The 27191-nt window shown below is 53.2% G+C and overlaps 1 protein-coding gene across 5 annotated transcripts in view; it reads right to left on the minus strand.

The window, feature by feature from the left end:
• GPSM1 (G protein signaling modulator 1) overlaps positions 1 to 27191 on the minus strand; it is a 66903-nt gene that overhangs the window by 11780 nt on the left and 27932 nt on the right. For 3 of the 5 annotated variants that reach the window (XM_077189150.1, XM_054646413.2, XM_077189151.1), the window contains exons 9-11: positions 24925 to 25051; positions 13065 to 13135; positions 10114 to 10284 (exon numbers count right to left, since the gene is read on the minus strand). In XM_077189150.1, coding sequence (XP_077045265.1) covers positions 10114 to 10284; positions 13065 to 13135; positions 24925 to 25051 — 369 coding nt within the window. Of the gene's footprint in view, positions 1 to 6944; positions 6967 to 10113; positions 10285 to 13064; positions 13136 to 24924; positions 25052 to 27191 lie in introns of those variants that run through there. The other 2 variants (XM_054646412.2, XM_077189152.1) reach the window with 2 other exon arrangements.

Here is a 27191-nt window from a genome sequence, read left to right on the forward strand (position 1 = left end):
TGTGCCACAGCCACACAAAAATGGGATTTTCTCTTTTTCCTCAGCTGCACAACAACCTGTCCTGAGATCACAGCTCAGTCCAGCCCTCACTGCTGAGACATGGGGGAATTACTTCTGGTTTCTCTTCTGTGTATTCACACAATCCTCTGCAGTTAATGTAGCAACTTTTCCATGTGGATTTTGACAGCATTTACCACGCCAGGCTGGGTTTCCCTGGCACTATTTAACACAAACACACCAGCCTGGATTTAGCACCTGGAGCTTGTTTTACTAACCAGGGACACAAGGTAGGAGCATTCTCACTCCAGGTCAGTCCCTGGAGAAGAGGAGTGGCCAGAGAGGTCAGAATGGCCCATCAAGAACCTTAAACACCAAAACTGGGAGTGAACCTGAGCTACTGCTTGGAACAGCTCAGGCTGGAGGTGGATGACAACAAGCAGAAAGTTTTTGGGGTGTAGCTCTCACCCAGGGCTGTGGTACCTGGCTGTGCACACCAGCACACACCCAAAGCAGTAAAACACAGGGTTTTGGCTACAACTCACTGCAGTGACTGACCCTGCACCTGGAGAGGGGGGAACCAGGACCATGCTCAGCCGTGGAGTCTCAGCTGAGCAGCACTAATTTGCTAAACTGAAATAACTCCGTTGCTTGAAAGGGTATAACCCATATTCCTGGTTAATTAGCACAAGGTTAATATGTAGAGCACTTTCTCTATCCACCTCCCCACTCCAAGCCCCACGGAGCAGGGCAGGTGAGCTCCTCTTCAGTGATGGAGACAATCCATGCTCCAGCTGCTCTCCCCATCCCTTGCACTCCCTGCCCCTCACATTGGAACCTCCTGACAGTTTGCTTTGAAAATGCTTTGCAAAGAAAGCGTGCACGTCTCTGGATTGCCAAAACTGTGCTGCTTCCTTGAATCAGACTTTTATTTAGACACCTACTTGCTCTGAGCACAGCGAGGTTTTCAGAAGGAGCTGAGCAGATGCAGCACCTTCCTCAGGGGTGGTGGGGATGGGGAAGTGGAGCTGTGCACACCCATCCACATCAGCACCCATAACACATCCAGCCTGCACATAAACACCCCTGCTCAGCACACACCCAGATGTTAATTATTATTTACTCCCAGCCCAGAAACGCCTGAAGGCCGCGTTCCAGATCAAGGCTTTGTTGTGCAAGGCACCCCACAAAACACGAAATCCTGGCCCTGCTGGGGCTGCTACCTGTGGGTTTGCCACTGCAGCCACGGTCTGTCTGACCTGCTCAGGAGAGTTGAAACAGGCAAGACAAAAATCACATGCAAAGGCAGGAGCAGCTTCTCCTATCAGGCAAAAGCATCTCCTGCTCTGGTACCTGCTGCTGCAAAGGGCAGGATGGAACCACACCCTGTTTGGGGTTTGCTCCAGGGAACACTGGCATTCAAGTGGCTTTAGACACAGGCAAAAAATCCTCCTGGGACTTTCCTGCAGGTCCCAGGGAGTGGCACCTCCTGCACCCAGGCACAGGCAGGGCCTGGCTCTGCTGGCTCCCAGACAGGGCTGCATTGACTGCCCTGCAACGAGCACTGCAGGGAGCTGGAACTTCCCTGTGGCACAAACAGCACGATCCAGGCTGGAAAAGTGGGATCCATGGGATGGTTTGAGATCACACATCTCCCAAGGGGAGCCTCTCCAGCCACCCCTGCACTCAGAGCCCTCACTGGGCTCAGCTCTGCCAGGGCTTCGGGGGCCACCCGGGGAAGGGGAAGGAGCCAGGGGCTCTGAAAAACCAATCTTTGGGCTTTTTAGATTAATTGGTGTAAACTGCCTAGGGAGGCTTAAAAATAGCACAGCTAATGGAACATGTGGATGCTGAAGGTGAGGTGTGAGCAGAGGCCACGTTAACCTGACACAGGCTGTGCCCAAACCAGGGACACCTTCTGTCCAGCTGTGCAGGGACACCTTCTGTCCAGCTGTGCAGGGACACCTTCTGTCCAGCTGTGCAGGGACACCTTCTGTCCAGCTGGGAATTGCTGCCCCCCTCAGCTGCCTTCACACCCACTTGGGGACAAGGGAACCTCTCTGCTGTCACTGCAGGTTTTATCAGGAGAGCTCCAAGAAACAGCCCCCAAACCCTCCTGTGATTCATGGATTCCCATCCTTCTCCTGCAGCCATGGAGGGCCCTGAGCCAGCTCCCAGGCAGCCTCAGTTTCCTGCACCCTGTCCAAGTACAGATGCAAGGACAGCTCAGAGAGACCCCAAAGCCTCTGCTCACCCTAAATCCAGAGGAGAGGATTGCATTGATGGGACAGGGTCGATCCTAAAGCAGTGACTTAAGGAATAACCTGTCCCCTGAGGAGGTCACTGCCTCCTTGAGCCTCCTCCTACCCACAGACTGCAGGGATGGAGCTGCCTGGTGCCAGGGAAGGCAGCAGGGCGGCCTCTGGGCAGGATGCCCCACTGGCTGCTCTCTGGGGCTGACCTGCCCTCCCCAAAACTGAGCAATGACAGAAAAAACCCAAACCTGCCCCAAGGCTGCGCTGTGGTTGTGTCCTCTGAGGGAGCCTCCACTGCTCAAGAACTGAAAACAGCCACAATCAAAGATAAGGCTCAGACAGAGCTGGTCTGGTTGTACAGCCCTGTCCTCCAGTGAAACCCAGGAAACAACAGCAGCAGCATTTCCTGGGTTTCAATAGAATTCACAGAAAGAGAAACACAAGTTATTGGTACAGAAAGCATTCTTTAGGTAGCCCCAGCAAGCACAGCCAGACCATGAGCCCTGGCAGCACAGGGACCTGCTGGATCCATCCATGCCAGACCCCCCAGCCACAGCTGGGAGCTCAGGGATGGTTGTGCAAGAAAATCAAACACAGCCCCGAGTCACCAGAGGCCCCCTCGTCATCTGGTGTCACCCCAGCTCCAGGGATTTAAGCCCAATTAGGCCGATTTACATCCAAAGAGAACCTGGGCTATGATATTTTTTAAGCTCTTCCGCCATGTGAAGTTTAATAAATGCCAGAGGCCAGAAGTGTGAAGGTACAAGGTGCCCCAGGCACAGCAGAGACCCAAGAAAGGAACGAAAGGTTCCAGATTTTGAGGGAAATCAAACATTTGGAGGCTTATCGCTCTGGGTTTGGCTTCAATTCATCCTTTTTCCCTGTGCTGTTCCCTTTAAAGTGACAGTTTCTAGGAAATGGTGAGTGTAACATCTCTTTTACTGTCTCATCCCACTTGATGGCTGACAGTTTGCCGGGAGAAAAGGTTGTGCAAGGAGGAAAGCAGACCTCAATTAGGGTTTCAAAGTGCCAATAACTGCAAACTCAGTTACAGTGAGTCAAGAATGGATTTGGGGAGCTTGGTTTGTCACCCCCAGCCTGGCTCATCGACCTTCAGACCTCCAGCATGAGTCTGCTGGGTGGCCTTGGACAACCAGCTCAGCTTTTACCTCCCTCCCAGGGCAGATTCCTCTGCTAAGAGGCTTTTTCCTCACAGTTCTCCAGCCCCAGAGCTGGCCTCCACAGGGAGCCAGTTTAGGATGGAATATGAAGTCCCTGGGTGTCCTTGGTGCCACCCCTGCAGACGCCAGGGCTTGGACACCCTCCTGCAGGTGGCACAGCCCTGGCTCTGTGCCCTGAGTGTGGCTGAGGCACAGGCACAGGCTTGTGCAAATCCTGTCTCCCATTCCCCTCCCTGACCTCAGCCTTGGGAGGAGGGAAAACACAGAAAGAGAGAGTGCAAGCAACAGAAATATCCCAAAGGACAGGGGAGAGCAGGGACACTGATCCCTGCAGCCCAAACAGACACTGCCAACACCAGCCCTGCCCCAGGGAGCACGTGGAAGCTTCCTGCCTTCTCAGGAGGGGTCAATCCTAGATTCAATCCCTTGGATCTGCCCCTCAGGAAGGGCCATTCCTAAATTCAATCCCTGGAATTCAAATCCTGGATCTGTCCCTCAGGAAGGGCCATTCCTAAATTCAATCCCTGGAATTCAACCCCTTGGATCTCCTCCTCAGGAAGGGCCATTCCTAAATTCAATCCCTTGGATCTGCCCCTCAGGAAGGGCCATTCCAAAATTCAATCCCTGGAATTCAAATCCTGGATCTGTCCCTCAGGAAGGGCCATTCCCAAATTCAATCCCTGGAATTCAATCCCTTGGATCTCCTCCTCAGGAAGGGCCATTCCCAAATTCAATCCCTGGAATTCAATCCCTTGGATCTCCTCCTCAGGAAGGGCCATTCCTAAATTCAATCCCTGGAATTCAATCCCGTGGATCTGCCCCTCAGGAAGGGCCATTCCTAAATTCAATCCCTGGAATTCAATCCCTTGGATCTGCCCCTCAGGAAGGGCCATTCCCAAGCTCCATCCCCCAGGCACGACACTCGCCTGCAGCAGAGCCAGCTCTGCCCTGCCTCCCTCTCACTCACACAGGCTCATTGGATAATTACAGAGAAAACTAAGGCAAATCCCAATTTTAATGCCATTATAAAACAGAGAGGGGGAATTCATTACCTGGCAGCTGTTCATATTCAAGGAAGAAACTGATAATTTGCCTCTGAGGCAACGAATGCAGCAGAGGCAGCAGAAGCCAGAAAACGCTGCTGCCTCCCCCCACCTTCTCCTGCAGCCACTTTTTGCAGAGCTTTTCCATCCCCACATTTATTTCCCTGCCTCCCATGACCAAAGTCCCACAGAAGAATGACTGTCAGGGTTCTGCAGAACTCCTGAGAGCTCTGGCTGTGTTGCAGCTCCAGATTTGGGGGAGCAGTTCTTACACCTCTCCTGGCTTGTGCAAGGAGCCCACCTGAGCCAGAGAACAGGAGATGAGAGAACCCTACAGCTCAACAGAGAGACTCAGACAGGTCAGACAATCCAAGATGACTCTGGGGAGACGCCCCTGACTGCTTCTCCCAAGAGCCCAAATCCTGGCACAGCCTCCCCATACCTGTCAGGCTGGAGCTCTCCAGGTTTTCCTGCACATCCAGGAACCAGCACAGCCTCCCTGCCCCGAGCACTTTGGAAGGTCCCAGCAGCTGAACAGGCAGATAAAGCACTCTGAGAACAAGGCTCTGTGTTTACCTGCTCACTTCCAAGAGGACTGACACCACCACAGCAGCCTCCAGGTGTCATAGGAACAGTCTTAAATTTAGCAGCAGCTGCCTTTCCTCTCTGCCTGGCTCTGGCTTCTCCCTTCCTCTCAGAGCACGTTCACAGCAGAAAGTCTGACCAGCACTAATGGCATAATTACAGCCCTGCAGCTGAGCAAAGGGAGGCTGTGGGGTGAGGGAGGGTGTGATCTGCACTGCCCCTGTGCTGTGGCATTCACACACAGGGAGAGGAAGCAGGGACCAAGCTGATGCTCAAACAGGGAGGATGCAGTGAAGGCTGCCTGCTGTAAACCCCTCATCCCAGCTCCAGAGGGAACTGGGGAAGTGCCAATCTCCCCTCAAACAGCACAAGGCAGCCAGGGAAAGGAGGCAGTGGGGCCAGCAGCCCCCAAGGCTGACACATCCCTGCACCCACCCAGCCCATTCTGCAGCTCCCAGTGAAGTCACAGGGGAGGGATGGGGACGCCTGACAGCCAAGAGCTGCCTGGACAAGCCCTGATTCAGCAGGGACAGGCAGAACCCTCCAGATCTGCTCCCCCTGCCAGCACCCTCAGGGCTGACCCTCGGAGGGTCAATCATGAGCATCCTGCAACCAACAATCCCCCAATAAATCCTGAGACAGAAAGCCACCAAAACAACTCTGGCAGCCTGCCTGTGGGGTGGGGATGTATGACCTACAAAAAAATTCCTTTCTTTTATGGCTGCCTCTCACTGTCATCATAAAAAAGGCCTTATAAAAACATTTGTCCCAGGGAATGTTTGGAGATGCAGAGTGCTTGAAAATCGTTCAGTGTCTAAATACATCAGCAGCCATCCCTGCAAGTCATCACTGCAGTCACACACAGCTCCTCTTCCCCCTGCCTATAAATGGGCCTGGCTGAGGACAGGCTGGGGGACAGCTCTGGAGGGTGAGGAGTCACTGCCTGGAAGGGGAGAGTCCTGAGGACCAGGAATTTCCAGAGCACAGATCCAGACAGGGGTGGGTTTGATCCTTACCTTGCTCCATGGGTTTAGTTCCAGCTGCTGGACCTTGACACAATAAATTGGTTTGGCCCTTGAGCTCTGGCTGATGCTCAGCGCCACTGACCTCAAACACAGGCCCAGAACTGGGGCAGGTCCCCAGGAAGTCTTTTCCAGAACACAGAGCCCCTTTCCTCCATGGGCCCTCTCCATTCTGCACAGAGGAGCGTGAGGGACACAATCTCTGAGATTTCTGGTGTTAGAAAAATCCCATCCTTCCAGTAACCTTCTAATAACCCCCTAAAACACATCTGCTACCGAGTCAAACCCAAGCTGGAGCATTCTGACCTTCAGCACAGTGGAGAGAGGGGTTAAATTTATGAGCAAGCCTTTGATGTCTGCAAGTTTCATGTAGTACAAAACCCCTGCTTTGATGTTCCTTTTAAAAGAGAGGGAACTCGGAAAGGTGTGCACTGCACGAGTCCCAGGGAGGGATTTGCAGGGACTTGGATCTGGCTGCCCACAGCCACAGGGACAGAGCTTTAATGCAGCCACTCCTGCTCAGGGCTCTGCTGCACCAGAGCAAAAATGTGACCAAAAGCACCTCACCCTCATCATCTTCTCCCACCCCAAATCCTCCTCAGGGCACTGACAGCCCCGAGCATCCCCAGGGGAGCTGCACACCTGGGCTCCAGGTGGACAGGACCTGTCCTTGCTCATCCCCACAGCCTGCAGGGCTGCTCCGTCTCCTGCAAGTGCCACCGGCCATGGCTGGGAAATCTCCCACTCTGGGCAGGGTAAGGAGGGTCAGGAGCCTCCTGCATGGGCACCACATCCAGCAGCAGCTCCTGCAGAGGGTGGCAGGCGGGTGGGAGGCACAGGGGCCCTGCCACGCTCTCCTACCTTCCTCAGCAGCTGGGCCATGGCTGCTCCCATCCATGCCAGCATCCCCACGGCTTCTCCTGCGGGCTGAGCCCTCCTCTCAGGGCCCCACGGAGCTGCCAGGAGGGACAGGCTCCTCTCCATGCCCCGTTCCCTGCCTCCCCTCCGCCTCCTCCCAAGGGGAGTTTCCCAGCACTCGGTAATTAGCAGCATCATCACCAGCGCTAATGACAGCCACCAGGGCTCCTGCCATGCCAGGCTCCAACAACTTCACAGCCATCAGCACGCCCCTGGAGCCTCCCCGGAGGAGGCAGGAGAGCAGCATTACCCCAGCACAGCACGGGGAGAGGGAGGGAAACAGCACACAGGGGATGGATGGGGCTGAGTGCAGGAGCTCTGAGTCAGGCACCTCATCCCCAGCACCTCCCCAGGCTGGGTCTGCCCTGGGATGGGGCTCAGGGCTGGATGTGCCCTGGGATGGAGCTCAGGGCTGGATCTGCCCTGGGATGGAGCTCAGGGCAGGGCTGGATCTGCCCTGGGATGGAGCTCAGGGCTGGGTCTGCCCTGGGATGGAGCTCAGGGCTGGATGTGCCCTGGGATGGAGCTCAGGGCTGGATCTGCCCTGGGATGGAGCTCAGGGCTGGATGTGCCCTGGGATGGAGCTCAGGGCTGGATCTGCCCTGGGATGGAGCTCAGGGCTGGATGTGCCCTGGGATGGAGCTCAGGGCTGGATCTGCCCTGGGATGGAGCTCAGGGCTGGATGTGCCCTGGGATGGAGCTCAGGGCTGGGTCTGCCCTGGGATGGAGCTCAGGGCTGGATGTGCCCTGGGATGGAGCTCAGGGCTGGATGTGCCCTGGGATGGAGCTCAGGGCTCACCCACAGGTCACATCACTGGACCTGGGTTAATTTTTTTCCCTGCTCACAGTCTGGGTTCTCCTGTGCCATGGACAGCAGAGGTTGTGGCACCCCAGGAAAGCCTCAGATCAACCTGCAGAGATCACCCCTAACTAAGGACTCACAGTTTACCATGGATTAAAGAGAATTTTTGCTTTGTTCCTTGCAAAATGAGGAATCAGGGGGAGTTGTTGCCTGAACAGCCTGACCAGGAAAAGCTTCTCTCCCACTGGGGTGGGGTTTGCTCCCTTTGCCTGCAAAGGCTCCCATGGATGGAACTGCAGCTTTCCAACAGTGACAGCAGAACACAGAGGGGTTGCTTTGCTCATGGCAAAACCCACAGGACAACGCTGACTGTGAACACCCTGAGGTCCATCCTGGCCAAGCTGGGAGCTCCAACACAGCAAAGCTGCCCTGAAGTGACCCCAGAGCCACCCCAGAGCCCTGTGGCCTCTCTCAACCCCCATGTGCTGCCAAGGGGTCACCAGAGGCTGGCAAAGCCCCACAGGGCCATTGTCAGCCACAGCCCATGGACCCCCAGCTCCACTCCTCAGGAATGCCTTCCCCAGCTCCTGATGAGCGTGGCTCTTGTTTGGTCTCTGGCTGAATGTCTGAGTTAAAAATACAGGGCTATTTCTGGCAGAAGTGGTGGTTTTTTTCTCTCTTTATATTGCCTTGTGTGCCCCCATGCTGCTGGCTCCTCTCTGGCTCAGATGAGCTTTGTTTTCCTTCTCACTGATCATGTTTGCACCTGTGAGCTGCAGGAAATGTTTTTCCCAGCAGACCATTTCCATGAGCACTGTTGGGAATGAAGAATGAGCTCAGAGAAGTCTAAAAAAAAAATTTAAAACTCCAGTTAGTGTAAAAATTGGGTCTCCAGTGGCCAGAGAACTGAAAGTCAGGAATGTCTGTGGTAAAAAAAGGATGTGCCCACACACTCATGCACACAGGTACAGCAGGATGTGTTCTCCCCATGATCCACAGCTGAGGAACAAAGGACTCAGAGCCAGAATTCCCTTCAAGCATCCCCACTCCACAGCCAAGGCTTCATCCCAAGCTCTGCAGCTCTGACTCTTTCTTAGCCAGCATGAAAATATTTAATTTCTCTTTTTCTTAAATGCCAAAGAAAAACAAAACCTAGGCCTATCTTTTCTGGCTTGGATTTCTTCCATCTGGAATCTCTGCATGATCACAGAACTGTGACAGTGTGTTAGAGACCCAGTGCAAAGCAAAAACCTGAATACTTCCAGCACCCATGAGATCACTGATCATTCATGCTTTGTCTCTCCTGGCAACAAGCTGAGGGTTTGGGGCTTTCTCACCTGAGATCACTGAGCTCAAACACCTCCAAGCCCCCTCCCACCATGCAGGAAGGTGCCATCACTGTGGGAGTGAGCTCTGCTTCCAGGGCTGGGAGCAAACCCAGCACAGCTGCAGGGAAGCTCCCCAATCTTTGTGTTTGCCATGTGTCACCACAAACATCAACACCAGCCAAGGGCAGGGCCCAAATTCAGCAGAACTCTCAGGTTAAAAACAGCAAAAAGGCATCTGGGGAGCTGCCCAGGACATGGATCCTCACCATCCCCCAGGGAGCTGAGCCCAGACTGATCAGAGCAGGAACCTGGAAATCACCAACACCAGGTGAGGAAATGAGCTGCATCTGTGCTGCTCCCAAAGAAAAGCTCCTGGATGATGATTTCTACCATCTCTGATGGATTCTAAGAGACCACTCTGCACATTGACCATCGGTGTGATCAGAACATGAGGCAGAACTTCTACAGTCCCACATCTGGCAGAGGCAACCAGCAAACCAGCACCTCTGGTTGTGTGTCAAAATCCTGGGAAGGGCTCTGCCTTTGGAAGGCACCAATCCCACTCATGGGCCCCAGGAGCTGATCAAGCCAAGCTCCACAAAGCACCCAAACTGCTGTGCTTTCCTGCAATCCAAGGCATCACATCCTGACAATCCTAAACTCAGCTAAGCTCAGCTCCAGGCTCCTGTCCCTCAAGAGAAGGTTTAAATGTCACCACTGAGACACAGTCTGTGATGGAGACTGGTTCCACTGCTCTGCCAAAAGGACAGTGATGCTGAGGCTCAAAAAGACAAAAGGATTTGCCCACAGCTGCCCCCAGAGCCAACAAACAGCACAGCTTCAGAATCTCCTTTCCAGCCAGAAGTGCCCCCCTGCCACCCCCACACCCGGCTGGAAATGAGGTAAGAACAAAGATGAGGAACTCCCAGATCAGCACTGGAGAGTAAAATCATCCCACTGGAGATTAAAATCATCTTCCTACCGACTGTGGCACCTGCACCCTGAGCTCCCCAGCATCCAGAGGGGATCCCTGGGGTCTCCTCTCCGAGCTGGCCTGGTGCTCCCGGTGCCTCCTCGTTCTGGCAGGTAACGACAAGAACTCCTTCCCTGAGATCTTCAGCTCTCCCACGTGGTGGCTGTCCCCATTCTGCTCCTTGGGAAAGCAAGAAACAGTCACTGCAGCAAGGCCTGCCTCAGGGTTTGGGGGAGCTCTACCCACAGAGCAGGAGAGGCACAGGAGCACTGGTAACGTGGGGCTCATGCTCAGGCATCCCACAGACACAGAAACACAGGATGGGAACACAGGATGGGACACAGGATTGGGACACAGGATTGGAATAGAAGATTGAAACACAGGCTGGAAATACAGGATGGGAACACAGGATTGGAATAGAAGATTGAAACACAGGATGGAAATGCAGGATGGGAACACAGGATGGGACACAGGACTGGAATACAGGACTGAAATACAGGATTGGAACACAGGATTGAAATACAGGATGGAAACATAGGATTGGGACACAGGATTGGAATAGAAGATTGAAACACAGGATGGAAATGCAGGATGGGAACACGGGATTGAAATACAGGATTGGGACATAGGATTGGAATACAGGACTGAAATACAGGATTGAAACACAGGATTGAAGTACAGGATGGAAACACAGGATTGAAACACAAGACTGAAATACAGGATTGAAACCCAGGATTGACACCCCAGGTATGGGGAAACACAGGTGACAGAGATCCCAAACAGGAACACTGGGAAGGAAGGAGAGATTCATTGCCATGTTGATGGCACCAGCACAGCCAGGCCAGTGCCCACATCTTAAAAAGCAGCCACAGGAACATAAATCAGAGCTGGAGAGTGCCTTGCAGTGCCTTGGTTGGAGCCCTCACAGCACTCAGTGCATGACAACAGGAGAGATGACTCAATTGCAGCACGTGGGCACCTTCAGGGTGAAACCCAGAGTGTGAGAAAGGGATTTTAGTCTGGTACACAAAGGAATAAACAAGAGGCTGGGAGACAAAACCAGAGGAGATGAAATGCAGGAGTGAGAGACACAGGGTGAGCAGGCAGCAGTGTCCTGCAGTGTGCTGGAGCTCAGAACCAAGGGGGGCTCCTGTGTCCCAGCCCTGTGAGAGGCACGGGGCAGGGGCTCATGGCAGTGGGGCACCAGGGGGCTGTGCTGGCTTTGAAGGCTCTGGCAGAGAAGAAAGAGAAGGCATTTCTGGCAGAGACAACACTCAGAGGATGCTGGAGAGGTCAGGGTTCACCCCATGGGTTCACTCCTTGCTCCTTCTCACTCCCACCACAGCACAAAGCACAGCAGTGTCACAGACATCTTTTATGGAAAATCCTCCATAAAAGATTTTTTTCCTCCTGAGAAGCTGAGAGGCCTCAGGAACAAAATGTAACCAATGGTTATCTGCTGCTGTGGAATGCACCAGGTGCATCTGGGATTGGGCTCATGTGGTTGTTTCTAATTAATGGCCAATCACAGCCCAGCTGGCTCAGACTCTCTGTCCAAGACAGAAGCTTTTGTTATCATTCCTTTCTATTCTATTCTTAGCCAGCCTTCTGATGAAACCTTTTCTTCTGTTCTTTTAGTATAGTTTTAATGTAATACATATCATAAAATAACAAATCAAGCCTTCTGAACCATGGAGTGAGATGCTCATCTCTCCCCTCACCCAAGATCCCCCGTGGGCACGGTCACACAGGAGCTCCCCCAGGGCTGTACCCAGTGGGACAGAGCAGAGGAGCTGCACCCAGAGCACTCTGAGGGAGAGGTGACCTCACAGCTGCCAAGGACACTGCAGGGGACAGGAGTGCTCACACTGACCCCACAGCTCCTGCCTGCTGCATCCTCCCACAGAACCCCTGAAATCCCTGACCCTGCCTGAGCTGTTGGGTGATGCTCAGCATTTACAGCCAAGAGCAGGAGCCAGCAGCATGAACAGCCAGCCACACAGCAGCCCAGCCCCTGGCCAGCCCTCAGGGCTCTGCTGCTCCATGGGGACACCAGCCATGTCCCCTGACCTTGGGCACTGCTGTCCCTGCCATCGACACCCCGGGGATGGAGTCACGTTGGTGAGAGCAGCAAAAGCCAAAATGGCCAAGGGGCACTGGGAGAATTGATCAAAATACACCAGGACATTTGGAATTTATTTTCCAAAGAGAGTTGATTCAGGGAGGAGCTTTTGCCTGGCCTTCCCAGTGTTTGCTGGGATTTTTAGGTACCTAAATGGTTTCTCAAGGTTGTGTCCCATTGACCACCTGCACCCACCTGCAGCTTGGGTGAGCTTCTCCTCTCTGTGACAGTTCTGGAAATGCTGTGCCTGGAAAGCACTGGGTGAATGGGGATGATTTGTGCCAAAATCATTCCAAAAAGGCAGCATGGCTGCAGGGGCAGGGCTGCCCCTGGGCAGCAGCAGCAGCATTTCCTGAGAGGCTGAAACGATCCCTGGGGCTGGAAGGGCTCAGAGGCTCCAGCTGCTGCAGGAGCAGCCCTGGGGACACAGAGCAAACTCTGATCTGCTCAGATCTGACACTCCCAGGAGCAAAGCAACCCCTGGAACAAACCCTGGAACAAACCCTCTGCTCCTGCAGGGCTCCATCTCCCTCTGTGCCACTCCACTGGGGTGACAGGCACTGGCAGCACTCAGGGCTAAGCTGCTCACCATGATCCTTCCAATCAAGGGCTGCTTGTTCAAAAAAAGCCCAGAAGTGACTTTCCAGCTCTGAGTGTTAAGTGCATTTTGAGTCAGACCAGCTGTTCCTCTCCTCCAAGCTCTCTAGAAACCCTCTTTGGTTATTCCCATTGACTCCAGTGATATCTGCTAATTGCATATTTCCCTGCAAATGAAGCCAGGCAACAACAAACAACTGATTCCCACCGAAAATCTCTGAGGCCAGGCATCTTTGCTTACCTTTCCAGAAGGGAACTTGAGGAGGTCTAAGCTGTCCATGCTGTTCCTCTGGAGCCTCTTTGGCCTGGCTCCTGCAAAAGAACATTCTCACATCAGGGGGGTGTCACCAACACGCAAATGTCACACAGAGAGAACCCAAACCACGGCAGATCCCCTGCTCTGGTTAGCTAAAAGTCAAAGGGGTGGGATGATGCAGCTGTGCTGGCCTTGAGATTCAAATTTGGGGTTTTTTTTCCTTTTGTTTTGGGTGGTTTTAAAGCTCTGTCACAGGGCAGTGTGAGCCTTTGGCCATTGAGCTGCAGCCAGGTCACACCACGACCCTGATCTCAGACAAGGTCTCTGGAATTCAGGAGTTACAAACCTCACCCTAAACCACAAAAGCCATGGGACAGGCATTGAGAAAAATTATAACAAAGAGACAATTCAATACATCTGTGGATTTTCTGCTTTATCATCATGTTTATAGCTGAAAGAATGTTTCTGGGACTCAACTTTGAGCTTTTCTCTACAGTCACAGAGGCTGGAAAACTAAGTGAAGGAGCAAATGTGTTCTATCATAGGCCCAGCCTTAAGGGGAACAAAATCTTGCCTTGAACCTGAAAGAGGAATCAAAACTTGGCAGGATTTATGATATTTATTTGGGATTTCATAAGATTTTGATGTTTGATTCCAACAACAACAGAGTGGGTGAAACACAGTTCACTCCTGGTTTCCAAACCCTCTTTACCTCCAGTCTCCATCCAGCTGCTCCCGCCCTGCTGACAAACAGCCAGGATGTACCAAAAGGCCCTGGGATGCTTTCACCACACCTGGGAAAGCTCCTGCCCTTCCCTGAAGGCTCAGCTGAGCTGATCCCCATGTGACACCCCACTGCATCAACCCCACACAGGGCAGAGCCCAAAACTCTGCACTCGGGGTCCTGTGACACCTTCCAGGCTGGAGGGGAAACCCTGGGCAGGGAGGATCCCTGTGCTGAGCCCTGAGAACAGAAACCACAGAGCTCTGGGTGGTTCCTGCAGCAGCCACCTCCCCAAACCCCAGCTCAGCTCCCCCAGCCCAGCCCAGTGCCCCTCTGAGCTCAGGGGCCACACAGCTGCTCACTGGGCAAGCACAGCACAGAAAAGGCACAAAATTCACAGGTCAAGGCTGGCTGAAAGCAGAGCATGGGGATTAAATGGAAAAAGGCTCCAGGGAATCCTCCACCAGCACACCCAGCTCAGCCAGGGCTCCAGATGCCACCACAGCTGGATCCAAACTGCACCAACTCCAAGGACAGCTCTGCTTTGAGAAGCTCAGCTTCACAAGATACAAGCTCAGACCAGCTGGGTCTTTTATCTGCAAATCACCCTTGGTTAGAGAAAAGCTGATGCACATTTGGGGGAAAACTGAAATCAAAGATGTGCCCAACACCACAGCAGTTACTCAGGAGTTGTAATCTTATTGTACAAATAAGATCCCCTTGTATTCCAAGGCTGCATCTTTCCTACCCTGAGTTTGCTCCTTCTGGGGGAAATAAATAGCAAATTTATTTATTATTTAAATAATAAATAAATGGTCACAAACTCACATCACAGTTCAGCCAAAAGGGACCTGAAGTTGATGTCTGTGCCCCACCACCATGAAGGGATTTACTGCTTGCAGCCATAAAGACTCCAATCAGCAAAACATTTCTGCACATTTCTGCCTCTCCCCTCCAGAAAGCACACCAGCTCCAGCTTTGTTTTAAGGTGATTCATTACCAGGCTTTGAGTTCAGGGGACTGACATCAGGGCTGGAGGTGGGGAACAGGCACTGAACACACGTCACGAGGAGCAGGCAGAGCTCCCACCAAACTCATCCCTGCACACAAAGCCAGGGGCCCACCTGCCAGCAGCTCAGAACATTTGTGTCAGAAAAGGCCTCAAAGACCTCAAATCCAACCAATTCCCACCCTGTCACCCAGGTCAGAGCACTGAGTGCCACATCCAGTCACTCCCTGAACACCTCCAGGGGTGGCGACTGCCTGGGCAGCCCAACAACCCCATCCCTGCAGAAAACTCCATTTGCTCCACCACATTCCCACCACCCTCAGAGGGAGGAGATGGCTGTGAGATGGCTGAAGGACCTTTGGGTGCTGTCAGGCCTGCCTGAAGGACCTTTGGGTGCTGTCAGGCCTGGCTGAAGGACCTTTGGGTGCTGTCAGGCCTGGCTGAAGGACCTTTGGTGCTGCCACGTTGCTCGGGCAGGAGGGGACAGCAGGGCTGGGCCGTTCCCAGTTACACCCTCTGGACACTGCCACAGCTGCTCGTGGCTTCCCTCAGAACAACCCACAGCAGCAAAGGTGGCTCTGGAAGAAAAGTCACCTCCAAACACCTGATGAGAGGCACATCTGGGTCCCAGAGGTGAGCCCAGCCCTGGAAGTGAGCGTGCGTCAACGCTCCCTTTAACAGCCACTTCCAGGAAAGCAAGAAAGCAGCAAAGTGTGCCCAGTTAGATAAACACACATCACTTCCAGCTGTCTAAAGAGTCATTAATTACACACCTCCATCCCCAGGTGCTTTTGTGTGTTCCCAGAGCACTGAACTGCTGGCCAGCAGCCATTAATCTGCGAGCAGAGAAAACCTGCCTGCTGTTAATTTAATAGACACAGGCAGCTGAGCCTGCCCCAGCACAACAACTCATCTTCTCTTGCTCTGATGCTGGTGGCTGTCTGTGACTGTGTGGGGTTTGCACACACTGGAGCTGAGAGAGGAAGAAGTTCAGAATTACAAATAAACTTCATCCAACTCAGCTGTTTCTCCCAGAAATCCCAGCCAGTGCTGGGGGCACTGTCTCCACTCACCACCACTAAAACAAGCAGCATTAGGAGGGTCCCTATCACCCAGGGCTACAAGAAACTGGATCCACACCAGCAGCAAATCCCACCAGACACGTAGGAGCTTCTCCCCTTCTCATCCCACACATCCTCATGCACCTTCCAGGAGAGCAGAGCTTTCCATACTCACAAGCATCCCACAGGATGGATGGATGGCAGGAGGAGTCCCTCTAACTTTCTGTCTCCATTCCCTCAGATGGCTCCAGATGTAACTTTCAGCCTCTCCCAACTTATTTTGCCCAGAAATACCTGCAGCACCACTTCATGCTCAGCCAAAGCTGAGCTCTGCCTCCTTCTCCCCAGGGCTGCTCCACAGCAGCAGTGGGGATGTGAAGGATTGAGCAGCTCAAAACCCAGGTCTGCTCCTCTGGAAGGTTTTTTTTCCCCTCTCTCTCTCTCTCTCTCCAGCATTTATTGGCATGTTTACCAAGCCTGCTGCAGAGAAATGGAAAACCTCAGGGGCCTTTCTAAATGCTCTCTCTGTCTTGGAGGTTTACTGAGGTCTCAAAGAGAGCAAGTTGAAACCTTCTTGTGAACATCAGCTGAGCAAGGCTCCTGACTGGCTGCATTCATGCCCTGTTTTCCTGGAGCTCCTGGGATGTTGCTCTTTTCAGGGGTGTTGCTCCTTTTTTAAATATTTTTTTTCAAAATCTCTTCCTCCTCCCCATCTATGATCTCAACAGCACCATGAACCAAGGGGATTTTTGAAAAATTTTTTTTTTCAACTTTTTGCTTTTGCAGTTTGGCTGCTGAGGCGAGTTTAACGGATTTCACATTCTTGTCTTTAATCTGCAGCCACAGAGAACACACAGAAGGTTTATCAAGGGTGGTGATGGGATCATCTCATGGAAAGGAGCACTAGGACAAGCTGGGCAGACAGAGCTTTGTTCCTGCATGGACAAGCTCCCTCTCCCAGAGATTGCAGCTGACAAGATCAGGCTGAACATGTGTAGAGATTGCATTTGATAAGATCAGGCTGAACATGTGTAGAGAGTGCATTTGATAAGATCAGGCTGAACATGTGTGGCAGGGACTCAGGGAGCCCTGGCAGGAGCTCTCATCAGGCTGACATGAGCTTTGATGAGCCCCAGCTCTGCCCCCTCTCCTGCAGCTCCAAGAGCAGCAGAGCAGGGCCCCCCCACCCAGACACAGCCCCAGTTCTGTATTTACAGCTGGAACAGGCTGGATCCCTCGGGGGGGCTGTGCCAGAGCAGCCAGAATTCAACCTGACAGGGGACTCCAAGGAAAAGCAGCAGGGAAAGGTTGTGGAGCCAGCATCAGCCCCCTGCAGCCCTGCTGGGTGAGCAGCCCCACAGAGCACAGGCTGGGCACCCCAAACACAACAAACCCACATCAGGACGTGCTGTATTCTCATGAAAAGGTCATTTCCCCCTGTGCCTGTATTAGCCAAGAGAGTGACTTGGCTTTTGGGTGAGTTCTGTCAGCCCTGGACAGCATCTCCCCCCTCTGCACAGACCCAAAGCTTGATCCTGGCAGACAACTCTAAATATTGCCCAGGATAATTGCATCAGAGCAGCCAAGCCCATTGTGTGGGGTGGAATGCTGGTCTGGAAACCCTTCCCAGCCCCCAGGTGACAGTGGGGATAGGGCCCAGTGCTCCCAGAGCATCCCCAGCCATCCTCTGCTGCCATCTCATCAGGGCAGCTCTGGCAGCCTCCTGCTCCTTTATTACAGCAAAGCTCTCACAGAGGCAAGGGGGAGGGGGAGAACGAGCACAGCAGCAGGAAAAGAAAGAAGGGAAAAAAAAAAAAAAGAATCCTCCAGTAGGAGAAGCATCTCATTTAAGGCTTTAATTAGTCTTCAAACACATAATGGGTTCTGGCACTATAAATCCACTTGACCTCTATTATTGTCAGCACTTGCCTGATAAATGGTGGCATTTGTTTTCCCAGTTGCTACTGGGGTAGAACAATACTTTTCTCCAAATAGAGAAAGCAAATAATATCAGTTATTTACAATGACTGGGCCATAAAATGCTGGTGCCAGGCCGTTGTGTGCCCATCCATGGAAGGGCCATCTGCTCACCCTGCTCCTGCAGGCAGGGAAGGACCAGGGAATCCCAGCAGCTCTGCTCCTTCTGTGCCTGAGGACACAGAACCACAAGGACAGGATTGATCCCTGCTCTGCTGGGAGGCACTGATGAGCTCCATCCAGAGCACAACAAATCTCAACCTCCCAACAGGCCCTGAGCACAACACAGCCCTGCTCCAGAACAAGAACCCTGCAGTTTTCTCCTCCGTGGCAAAACTGTTCCTTTCCAAAAGCTGCACACAATATTGTGGCAGTAAAGAGAAATTCCCTTTGCATCAAGGTGCTTGTCTGGCTGACTGGCAGAAGATGATGCTCTGTGTTTGTGTCACCCCAGCTCTGCATCTCCACAATCCAGCCTGACAGCTGAGCAATGGGCTGAAAAGAACAGAAATAATAGAAATAACAGCAATAACAGCAGTGCTGCACATCCACACGGCACCCAGAGCCCTGGGGCATTTCCTGACTGCACTCAGGGTGAGCAGCTGGCACAGAGGCTCCTCAGATGGGGAGAGGGAATGAGGAGATGCTCTGGATCACTGGCCAAAGAGCCCTGACAGTCACATGGAAGAGGTAAAACCTGGGAAAAGAATCCTCCTTGCAGGTAGAAATGGCACAAGGGAGCCACTTCTTTTCTTATTTGTTATTTATTTCCCCCAGTAGGAGTAAACTCAGGGTAGGGAAGCTGCAGTCTTGGAATACAAGGGGATCTCATTTGTAGTCTTAAAACTCTTGAGTAACTGCTGTGGTGTTGGGCACATCTTTGATTTCAGTTTTCCCCCAAATGTGCAACAGGCATCAGCTTTTCTCTAACCAAGGGTGATCTGCAAATAAAACACTGGCAATTTGGGTCAAAGAATGAAATATTTAGGAGGGGTATTTGCAGAAAACACCGAGCGCCCAACCCTGAAACCCTTGAGAAAGTCAAGGCTGGAGGCTGTGGGGAGGTTGGGCAGTGCAGGCAGAGTCTCCTGTAACCAAACCCCTGGCAGGGAATCAATCCCTGCTGCAGAGAGGAGCCTGTGGGGACAGAGGGATCCTCTGGGGATCCTCTGAGCAGGGTGGGGCAGGCTGGGAGCAGGCTCAGAGCCCCAGGGCCCATCCAGCAGAGGGCAGATGGACTTGGCAGCAGCACCTGGCTTGCTTTGAGGGCAGGAATTTTCCCTCCAGGATGCAGCAGAGCCTCATGACCTCCCACCAGCCATTATCAGCTGGTGTTGAGCAAGCAGAGATCAAAAGCTAAAAGTGACACGCAATAATTAACAGGGGCAACATCTCCAGCAGCCAGACAAGCCCAAGGACACGTTCCTGTCCTCCAGACTGACTCAGGGAGGGCACAGAAGGAGCAGCCACGTGTCAGCTTAGCAGCCATCAAACACCCACAGGAAAATCCTCAAAAGAAGAGGGGGGATGGACTCGATCCCTCCTCCTGCGATCAGCCAGCAGCTCCCAGAACATGCTGCCCATGCTGGACTGGGCTCCTGAGCTCTGCCACGGGTTTTGCTGAGCCAAGGTTGGCTGTCCAAGGGTTGGTCCCTGCCAGGGAATGGTCCTGAGGTCACCCCAGGGATGGCAGGGACTCTGCTGAGGGTCTGGCCTTGCCCTGCTCACAGCACACCGTGGCCATCCACACAGAAAGCTTTAGGAGAGAAAAAGGAATTCTAGCTGGGCAAGAAAGAAAACTTCCTCCTTCTCTTTTCGTGCTCTGTGCTGCATAAAAGGCGCAGCAAGCAGAGGAGTCTTGTTCCTAAGGGCAGTGCTGTGCTCTAGGCCAGAGCAGCATCACAGCCAGGGCATTTCCTACCCTGCAGCTTCCAGGGAAAACTGTCTGGGAAGGAACCAGACAGCAGAGCAGAGCTGGGAGTGCTGCTGGAGTCTGCAACTGCAGCCAAAGGGAACTTCAGCCTTCCCAGAACCAATGGTTTCCAAGAAGTTCTCCCTCCCCACAACAAGAGATTTAATCTTGATTGGATGCGTGGCTTTGCCACAAGCCACGTTGTGCCTGCCCTGCCACAGGCTTCAACAACTGGCCTGCTCCCCATCCTCTTTTCCTGCTCTTGCCATCTCCCCTGGCATCAAGATAAAACAAATTTCAGTAGCACAACATCACCTTCTCCTGTCCTGGAGCATTTCCTCTGCTGTGAGCCAAGAACTCCTGCTGTATTTGACACCAGTGCTGGGAAGGAGGCTCATGGACACAGCAGGATGAGAGAGGAACGTTAAATACTCAGGAAGAGCATCTTAAAACTTCCTAAAGCCAATACTGGGGCAGTCTGAAGTGAGTGCTAAATTACTGAGTTTAAAATCCAAATGACTCAGAGGTTCATCCCCCCACCAGTGCTGCTGGAATGACTTCACAGCTGTAACAGCAGAAGATTTAGAAAAAAAAACTCATTATAAAGAGGAGGCATCCTTGAGAATCCTGAATCTTCACTGCAGAAGCCCTGTGGAAGCAGCTCTCCTGCCCTGCTCCCTGAAGGGCCACACTGACAGGTATTTTGGCCCCCCAAAAGTGTTCAGAAACACTCCTATTTCCAGGTACTGCAGAAGGGGAAGGATGGAGGGATGGAGGGATGGATGGATGGATGGCATTTTCTCCCTGAGAGCCCCTGCTGGAGCACAGCAAAGCCACCAGCCCACCAACCCTCCCTTCCCCTTGGCCAAAAGCCACTCTGCTCCTGCAGCACCTCATCCATCCATCACCCCTGCCTCAGCAGGCACAATTAACCAGCACAGCCTCAGGCTCTCCTTTTCACAATGAAAAAAAAAAGGGCTGAGATGCAGCCCAGCAGCTCCTGGGAAAAATCAAATCCAGCTGAGGAGATTTAACATGAAGCACTTTACATTGCTGCCCTTGCTCAGTGTGACTGGAGGGCACTGGGCAGGTTCCATGCTGGGGATGTGACCCCAGCCCTGCCCCAGGGGAGGCAAATGCTTCCCAGACAGTGAAATCACAGCCTGAGGGAGCAGGGCTGGCCTGCTGTCAGCAAGATGCTGCTCTCACACTGCCACAGCTCCCAGCTGACAGTTTGCTGCAGGAAGATGGAGCAAACTACAGGGAAGGAACATCCCTGTGGCCGGGCAGCATCACCCCCTCCCTGCTTGCATCAGCACAGGGATGGTCAATCCTGCCTGGTTTATCAGCCCTAAACACTTTCTAGGTACTTCAAAGATATTTAAAGAGAGCAAACAAACAAAGACAAACAGGCTGGAAAACATAAAAGCAGATTTTTTTCTATTCCAGTCTGATTGATCCAAGGGTTCAAAGATTCCTGTGAAGAGATGAGCTCCAAACTGCACTGAGGATGCAGAGCCCCACAATCAAAGCCCCACAGAGCTGAGCAGTGCTCAGGAAGGAGTGGGGTGCTGTGCCCACTGCAGAACACACAGGATGAGCAATCCCAGCATGGAGCCCCAGACAGGCAGGGCAGCCTCATGCAGGAGATCAGCAGAGAGGGGAGTCAGGCTCCTCCTTTGACCCCAACTGACCAGGCTTTACCTGTAAGTCAGCCTTATTCCAGCCTTGGCCAGGCAGGGTCAGCTCAGAGCTCCCAATCCATGCTGGGCACAGGCAGCTCCTCACAGAGCAGGTCTGCAGCTTCACCTCATCTGCAAAAGGGCACCAGTGCTGTCTGTCTGTCTGTCTGCACCCCAGGACATCCCCCAGTGCTGATTCTCACCCTGGCTGCCTTCACCCCTAAAAACAGAAAAGCTGATGCCCACTGCATGTGCGTGGGGAAACCAAAATCAAAACCAAAGACGTGCCCAACATCCCAGCAATGCCTCAGAGCTGTGAGACCACCTTGTACCACAGCCCTGCACTGGCTTTGCTCCCAGCAGGGCAGAGGGGTCTGTGCTCTGCAAACAGCACAGAAACCCTGCCAGAGCCAGCATCATCCCCATGCCAGCGCCTCCTCAACACCTGCAGCCTCCCCACCCACTGCCAGCTGCCAGCAGAGGTTGTTTGGTGTCTCCTGCCTCTGCTGCTGCCAGCAGGGATGGCTGGGGCTGAGGAGAGCAGAAAAAAAGCAGCCCAGAGCTATTTCTCACTGTGGAGAGGCACTGAGGGGGCCAGGGCTGCTGTGTGCCCCCAGCCCATGGGGGATCCCTGTCCCTGTGCCCCCTCCCAGCTGGGCAGGATCCCCCAGAGGATCAGGGCAGCAGCCCCAGCCCTGATTCCCCTCCCAGGCTGGGACCAGGGACAGCTCAGAGCTCCCAGTCCATGGTGGGAACTCTGCTCCTCACAGAGCAGATCTGCAGCTTCACCTCATCTTCAAAAGGGCACCAGTGCTGTCTGTCTGTCTGTCTGCACCCCAGGACATCCCCCAGTGCTGATTCTCACCCTGGTTGCCTTCACCCCTAAAAACAACCCCATGGAGCCACAGAAAAGTCCTTCATTCTCTCCAAAGGCAAAGCCTACCAGTACTCAACTCTCAGCCTGCAGTGTGTGAAAGAGAAGGAGATTTATTCAGGGCCACATTTTTGGTTGTTTGGAGAAGCAAACCCAGCCCCTGTTTATTTACTTGGTGTTCCAGCTTCTCTCCAGCCTCCCTCAGTTTGTTGCTTTAAGCTCTCTGTGTTTGCCTTTCTCAACAAGGTCGCTGCTTTCACAAGACTTCTGCAGCCCTGCCCCACTTCCCCAGCCTCCAGCTTTGTCTTCTGACATCCAAATACTCTCAGAATATTAATTAAAATCATCAAGAGCTCAGCAAGGGGAGCCAGAAGAGCAGAGAGAAACATCAGGCACTCCTTCCACCCCCAGAGCCCAGGGAAGGGCAATGACCAGGAAGGAACCTGTGAAGGACACCACAGTGAAAACCTGGCCCAGCCTCTGCTAGGAAGCTTTACTGTACCTGCCTGATGAAACTGATGTGTTTAATCACATTTGCCTAATCAGAGGGTTTTAGCATCCTTAGGAATGTGCAGCCATTTTGCAACCTTAAGCAGGAAAAAGAATCGGAATGGAATAAAAAGGTGGAAAGCTCTCCTCACCATGAGATTTGTCAACATCAAAAGGCACTGCTGGTTCAGGAGCCAACTCCAATCTCAACTCCCTCACCTGCTTCCTATTACAGAAACAGATGTTCCTCTGGCTGGAAATTGCTGCTATTAATAATATAAAAAATTATGCTCTTCTAATCATTTAATAGGTGCACAGGAGGGTACCAAAATTTCTGGCAGTCATAAAATACATCTCCCTCCCCTCAAGGGCTCAGAGACACATTGGTGGCCTCTCATCCTCCAGTGAAGTTTGGAATAAGAGAGCTGAAAAGGATAAAAGCTAAGGAGAAATGAAGGAGTCAGGCTCCTCTCTGCAGGCTGTGCCTCCTGTGACAGGGCCAGCCCCTTCCCCACCTGCAGAGCAGGGAGAGCTCAGCCAGGTGTGACCTCACACTCCCTCCCTGTGGCCCCAGCCCAACAACACAGAGCTGATTTTCACATCCCCAGCAGATTCCCAGGACCTGGAGAGGGGAAATCAGCTCTCCAGATCCTTCTCTCCCTGCACTGCAAATCCCAGTTGTTTGCTGGTGTTCCTCCTCCCAAGAACACTTTGTCCTTCTCTCAACAAACAGCCCCAGCCTTGGGAATGCGAGCGAGAGCACCACGGATTAACGGGGTCACTGCAGCCTCCAGAGCTCTGCCTGCAGCTGCTGAGCCCCTTCCCATCCTCCAGGGATCCCACAGACCTGCACAGCTCTGCCTCTGGCAGAAACACCACTGCTGCCTCCAGATGTTAACACGGCACATCTGGATCTGCAGAGGGCACTGAGCAGCCCGTGGGCCACATCCACACCTCCTGTGGTCCAGACACAGCCCCAGCACTGAGGCTCATTTCCTCTCCCCTCTCACAGCAGAGTCAGCTGCCAGAAGGAAGCCCCTGAGGAGATGCCAGGCACGAGTTCTGCAGGAGTTACAAGAGGAGAAGAGGTGCACAGGGAGCTGGGGGGCTGCTGTGGCCCCCACAGCATTTGAGGCAGCAGCTCAGCTCCAGTGGGGCATGGCAGGACTTGCTGGCTCCCTCCCCTTGCCAGGAGAAGCTCCAGCAGTGAGGCAGCAGGTTATCAATGTGAGATCAATTGAGGTTATCAATGTGAGATCAATTGAGGTTATCAATGTGAGATCAATACAGGCACACACACACACAGAGCCATCCTCCCCTTCCCCTCCAGGGCACAGTGCCTCAGCCCCAGCATCATCCCCTCCCCGTCAGTGCTACCCACAGGGCGGTGTGCCCGTGCCACAAGGTCACATTTAATCAGTGACACCTCCTGGGATGCAGGGTGTGCATTAATAACTCTGCCCCAGCACGGGGCTGCCAGCTGCCAGTGCCAGGCACCACCCGTGGGCAGTGGGCAGTCCAGGACAGTCCTGGCAGCACTGTGGGGGCCTGGCTGTGCCACCCTGGCAGCACAGGCAGTGACCCAGAGCCCAGTAAAGCCACTCTGGCTGCTGTGACCAAGTGTTGCCACATCTTCTTTCCACGTTCAGCACTGCTGCAGGTGCTCCTGTCACCCAGTGTGTGCTGATGGTCCCAGCCTGCCTCCAGCCCCTGCCCTGGGCTTGTTACTGGCTGCTCATCAGAACAAGAGCAGAACAAGAGCAGCCAAAAATCCCTGCCAGTCACTCCTGAAAGCCTCAGGTATCAGTCAAATCAGAGAAAAGAGCCCTGCAGAGCTTTAAAAGATACAAAAGCTGGTTTGCTGCATGGCACGTGGAATTCCATTCCCAATGCAGATTAATTCCATTAACTCCTTCTGTGCTATTTTTTGTGGACCATTTCCTGCCTTTGCAGCTTGTGGAAAGCACAGGGCAAACATCCCTTTGGGGTGAAGGCACTCACTCCACAGCCTTATTCTACTCTAGCATTTCCATTTCCTGCCCACTTGCAAACGCCTTCCCCTCCCCACACCACCTGATTCCTGACTTCCCAAGGCCACCAAAATGCCAGGAACTCACCTTGTGCCTCGTAGCCAGGGTAGGGATGAGCTGCAGCCAGGTCCTCCTGGCCAGGGCCCAGGCCCAGGGCTGCCCTGAGCTGGGCCATGTTCAGCTGCGCCGTCAGCTCCCCGCTCCTGTCCCCGATCTGCAGCAGGAAAACCAACAGGGCTCTGGTTAAAGGCTTGGGCTGCTCCAAACACACAGCCCCCGGCCCAGGGTTTGGCAGTGCCAGCCCAAAATCCAGCACAGAGACACCTGAGAGGCCACACAGCTCTCCAGAACTATTCCCCAGGGATAATTTGGGAGAGGGTCTGTGCTCGCCGTGCTGCAGCTCCAACAGCTCAGTGCAAGGACTGAGAGGGCTCAGCTTGCCCACTGCCCCAGGACTGAGCCTAAAAGGGCTCATCTGGGCTGTCCTGTAGGCACACAGAGCTTGGCAGAGAGCCCTGGAACTCCCAGGCCCCTTCCCCAAGGATTTCCATAGTTACTGAGCACAGACACCACGCTGCCGTCAGCCACGTGGGCACACCAGGGCCCCGGGAGCCCTTCTCTCCTGGCTCACAGCCATACAACTTCGAGTTGTTCCTAGTGATCCACCCACACAATGCTCCAAAAATCCCTTCCAAAGTCCACATTTCCCCCAATTCCCACCTCTTGCTGGCCTGAGGCCAAGGAAGCTGATGTTACACGTTTGGACAGGGATCTTAAAATGAGGAGTTGTGGGACACATCACTGGATCCTCCTCAAAGTTTAAGCCAAGCAGAGAATGGCTGTGCTGCACACCACAGAGGTCACCCAGAAACAGCCTCTCATCTTCAGAGGAGGAGCAGCCTGTGTGACAGAGGAAGGCCTTGTCTGTTCCCCTGGAGAGGCCAACTCCTGTTAAATGCCTGGCAACAGCTCCTTTGTGTCCCCTGCCATAGTCTGCAGCATGGAACAAACCCATAAATCCCCACATTATTTATGACAAAGCCCCAAGCTCCAGTAAAGGGAGGCAGATCAAAGAGCTTATCACCAGGCATAAATCCCCCTGCCAATTACAGGAGATTTGCTGTTGACATCATCTCCAGAGAAATGACTATGTCCATGTTAGGTCTTACAGTCCTTGATGCTCATTTATTAAGTGCTTCCCTGACTTCCACTCAGTTCAGATCATCTCCAAAGCCCCATTAACAACCAGGAACAGACAGGCAGGACAATGACCCCGGGCAGGACCTGCCACACACACACACACAGAGCAGAGCCCTGGTTCCTGCCCCCAGCCTCCCAGGAGCTGCACTCTGAGGTGACAAAAATATTCCAGTGCAGAGGCAGCTTCCAGGGTTTTTAGGTAAATATCCTTTATTCCAGTGGGATTTTGTGAGTAACTTCTGATCAATCTGCAGCAGTTTCCATGTGGTTACCCTGAGCTGGTTTCATTTGGATTCAAATGCCACCATTAGATTTTTGTTGGGAAGAAGGGTGATGAGAAGTGAGTTATGAACATCAGCCTGAAAAGGTTGGATTCCAAAAGGTTTCTCCTGGCCAAAATCCTGGTGCTTGTCAAAGGGACAGTCTCTCATAATTCATGATGGGGGGACTTCATCAGCCACCTGCCCTGAGGAACCCACTGCTGGCACAGCTGGAGCCACAGCCAGCACCCTGCAATGACAACACTGGGACCCCCACCCTGCTGGGTCTCCCCTCCATCCCCCAAAGGCCCAGGACCACCAGGGCTGATCCTCCCAGGGCCCCCCAGCTGATGCCTGGCTCTGAGAACTCAGCCCCAGCCTGAGCAGAGCTGGGAAAGTCCTAGAATGTGCAGGGCCAAAGAACAGAATTTCTGTGTGCTTGATAAGTATAATTAAATCTGTAATTAGGCTGCTGTGTCAGCCCTACTCAGAGATTTAGCCACCCTAAGAGACAGGCAGGAGAACACCCAGCACACTTACAGATGGTGATTTCAACTAGTGCTTCAAGAGGGAAATTTCTTCATCTGGGGAAGACTAAAGAGGCCACAGCCGATTTCCTCAACACACAGAAAAGAGCAAACAGTGGAATTCTGGCTTTCTGCACTTCTGAGCCACCTGAAAATGGCAGGAAAGCTGCAGAGAGCTGGGCCAGGCCAAGGTGAAAGCAGAGCAGCTGCACACAGAGGGGTGGCAGTGGCACAGGGCTGGCTGCAGGCTGGCTGTGTGCACCCAGGGACAGCATCCACTGCAGCTCCAGCTCAGCTGGAACCTCCCTGGGCTCAGCAAGGTGGGATCTTACACCCTGGGCACTGCACAGCACCTTGGCCAGCCAGT

Source organism: Agelaius phoeniceus, chromosome 21, assembly GCF_051311805.1.
Source record: "Agelaius phoeniceus isolate bAgePho1 chromosome 21, bAgePho1.hap1, whole genome shotgun sequence".
Classification (NCBI taxonomy): domain Eukaryota; kingdom Metazoa; phylum Chordata; class Aves; order Passeriformes; family Icteridae; genus Agelaius; species Agelaius phoeniceus.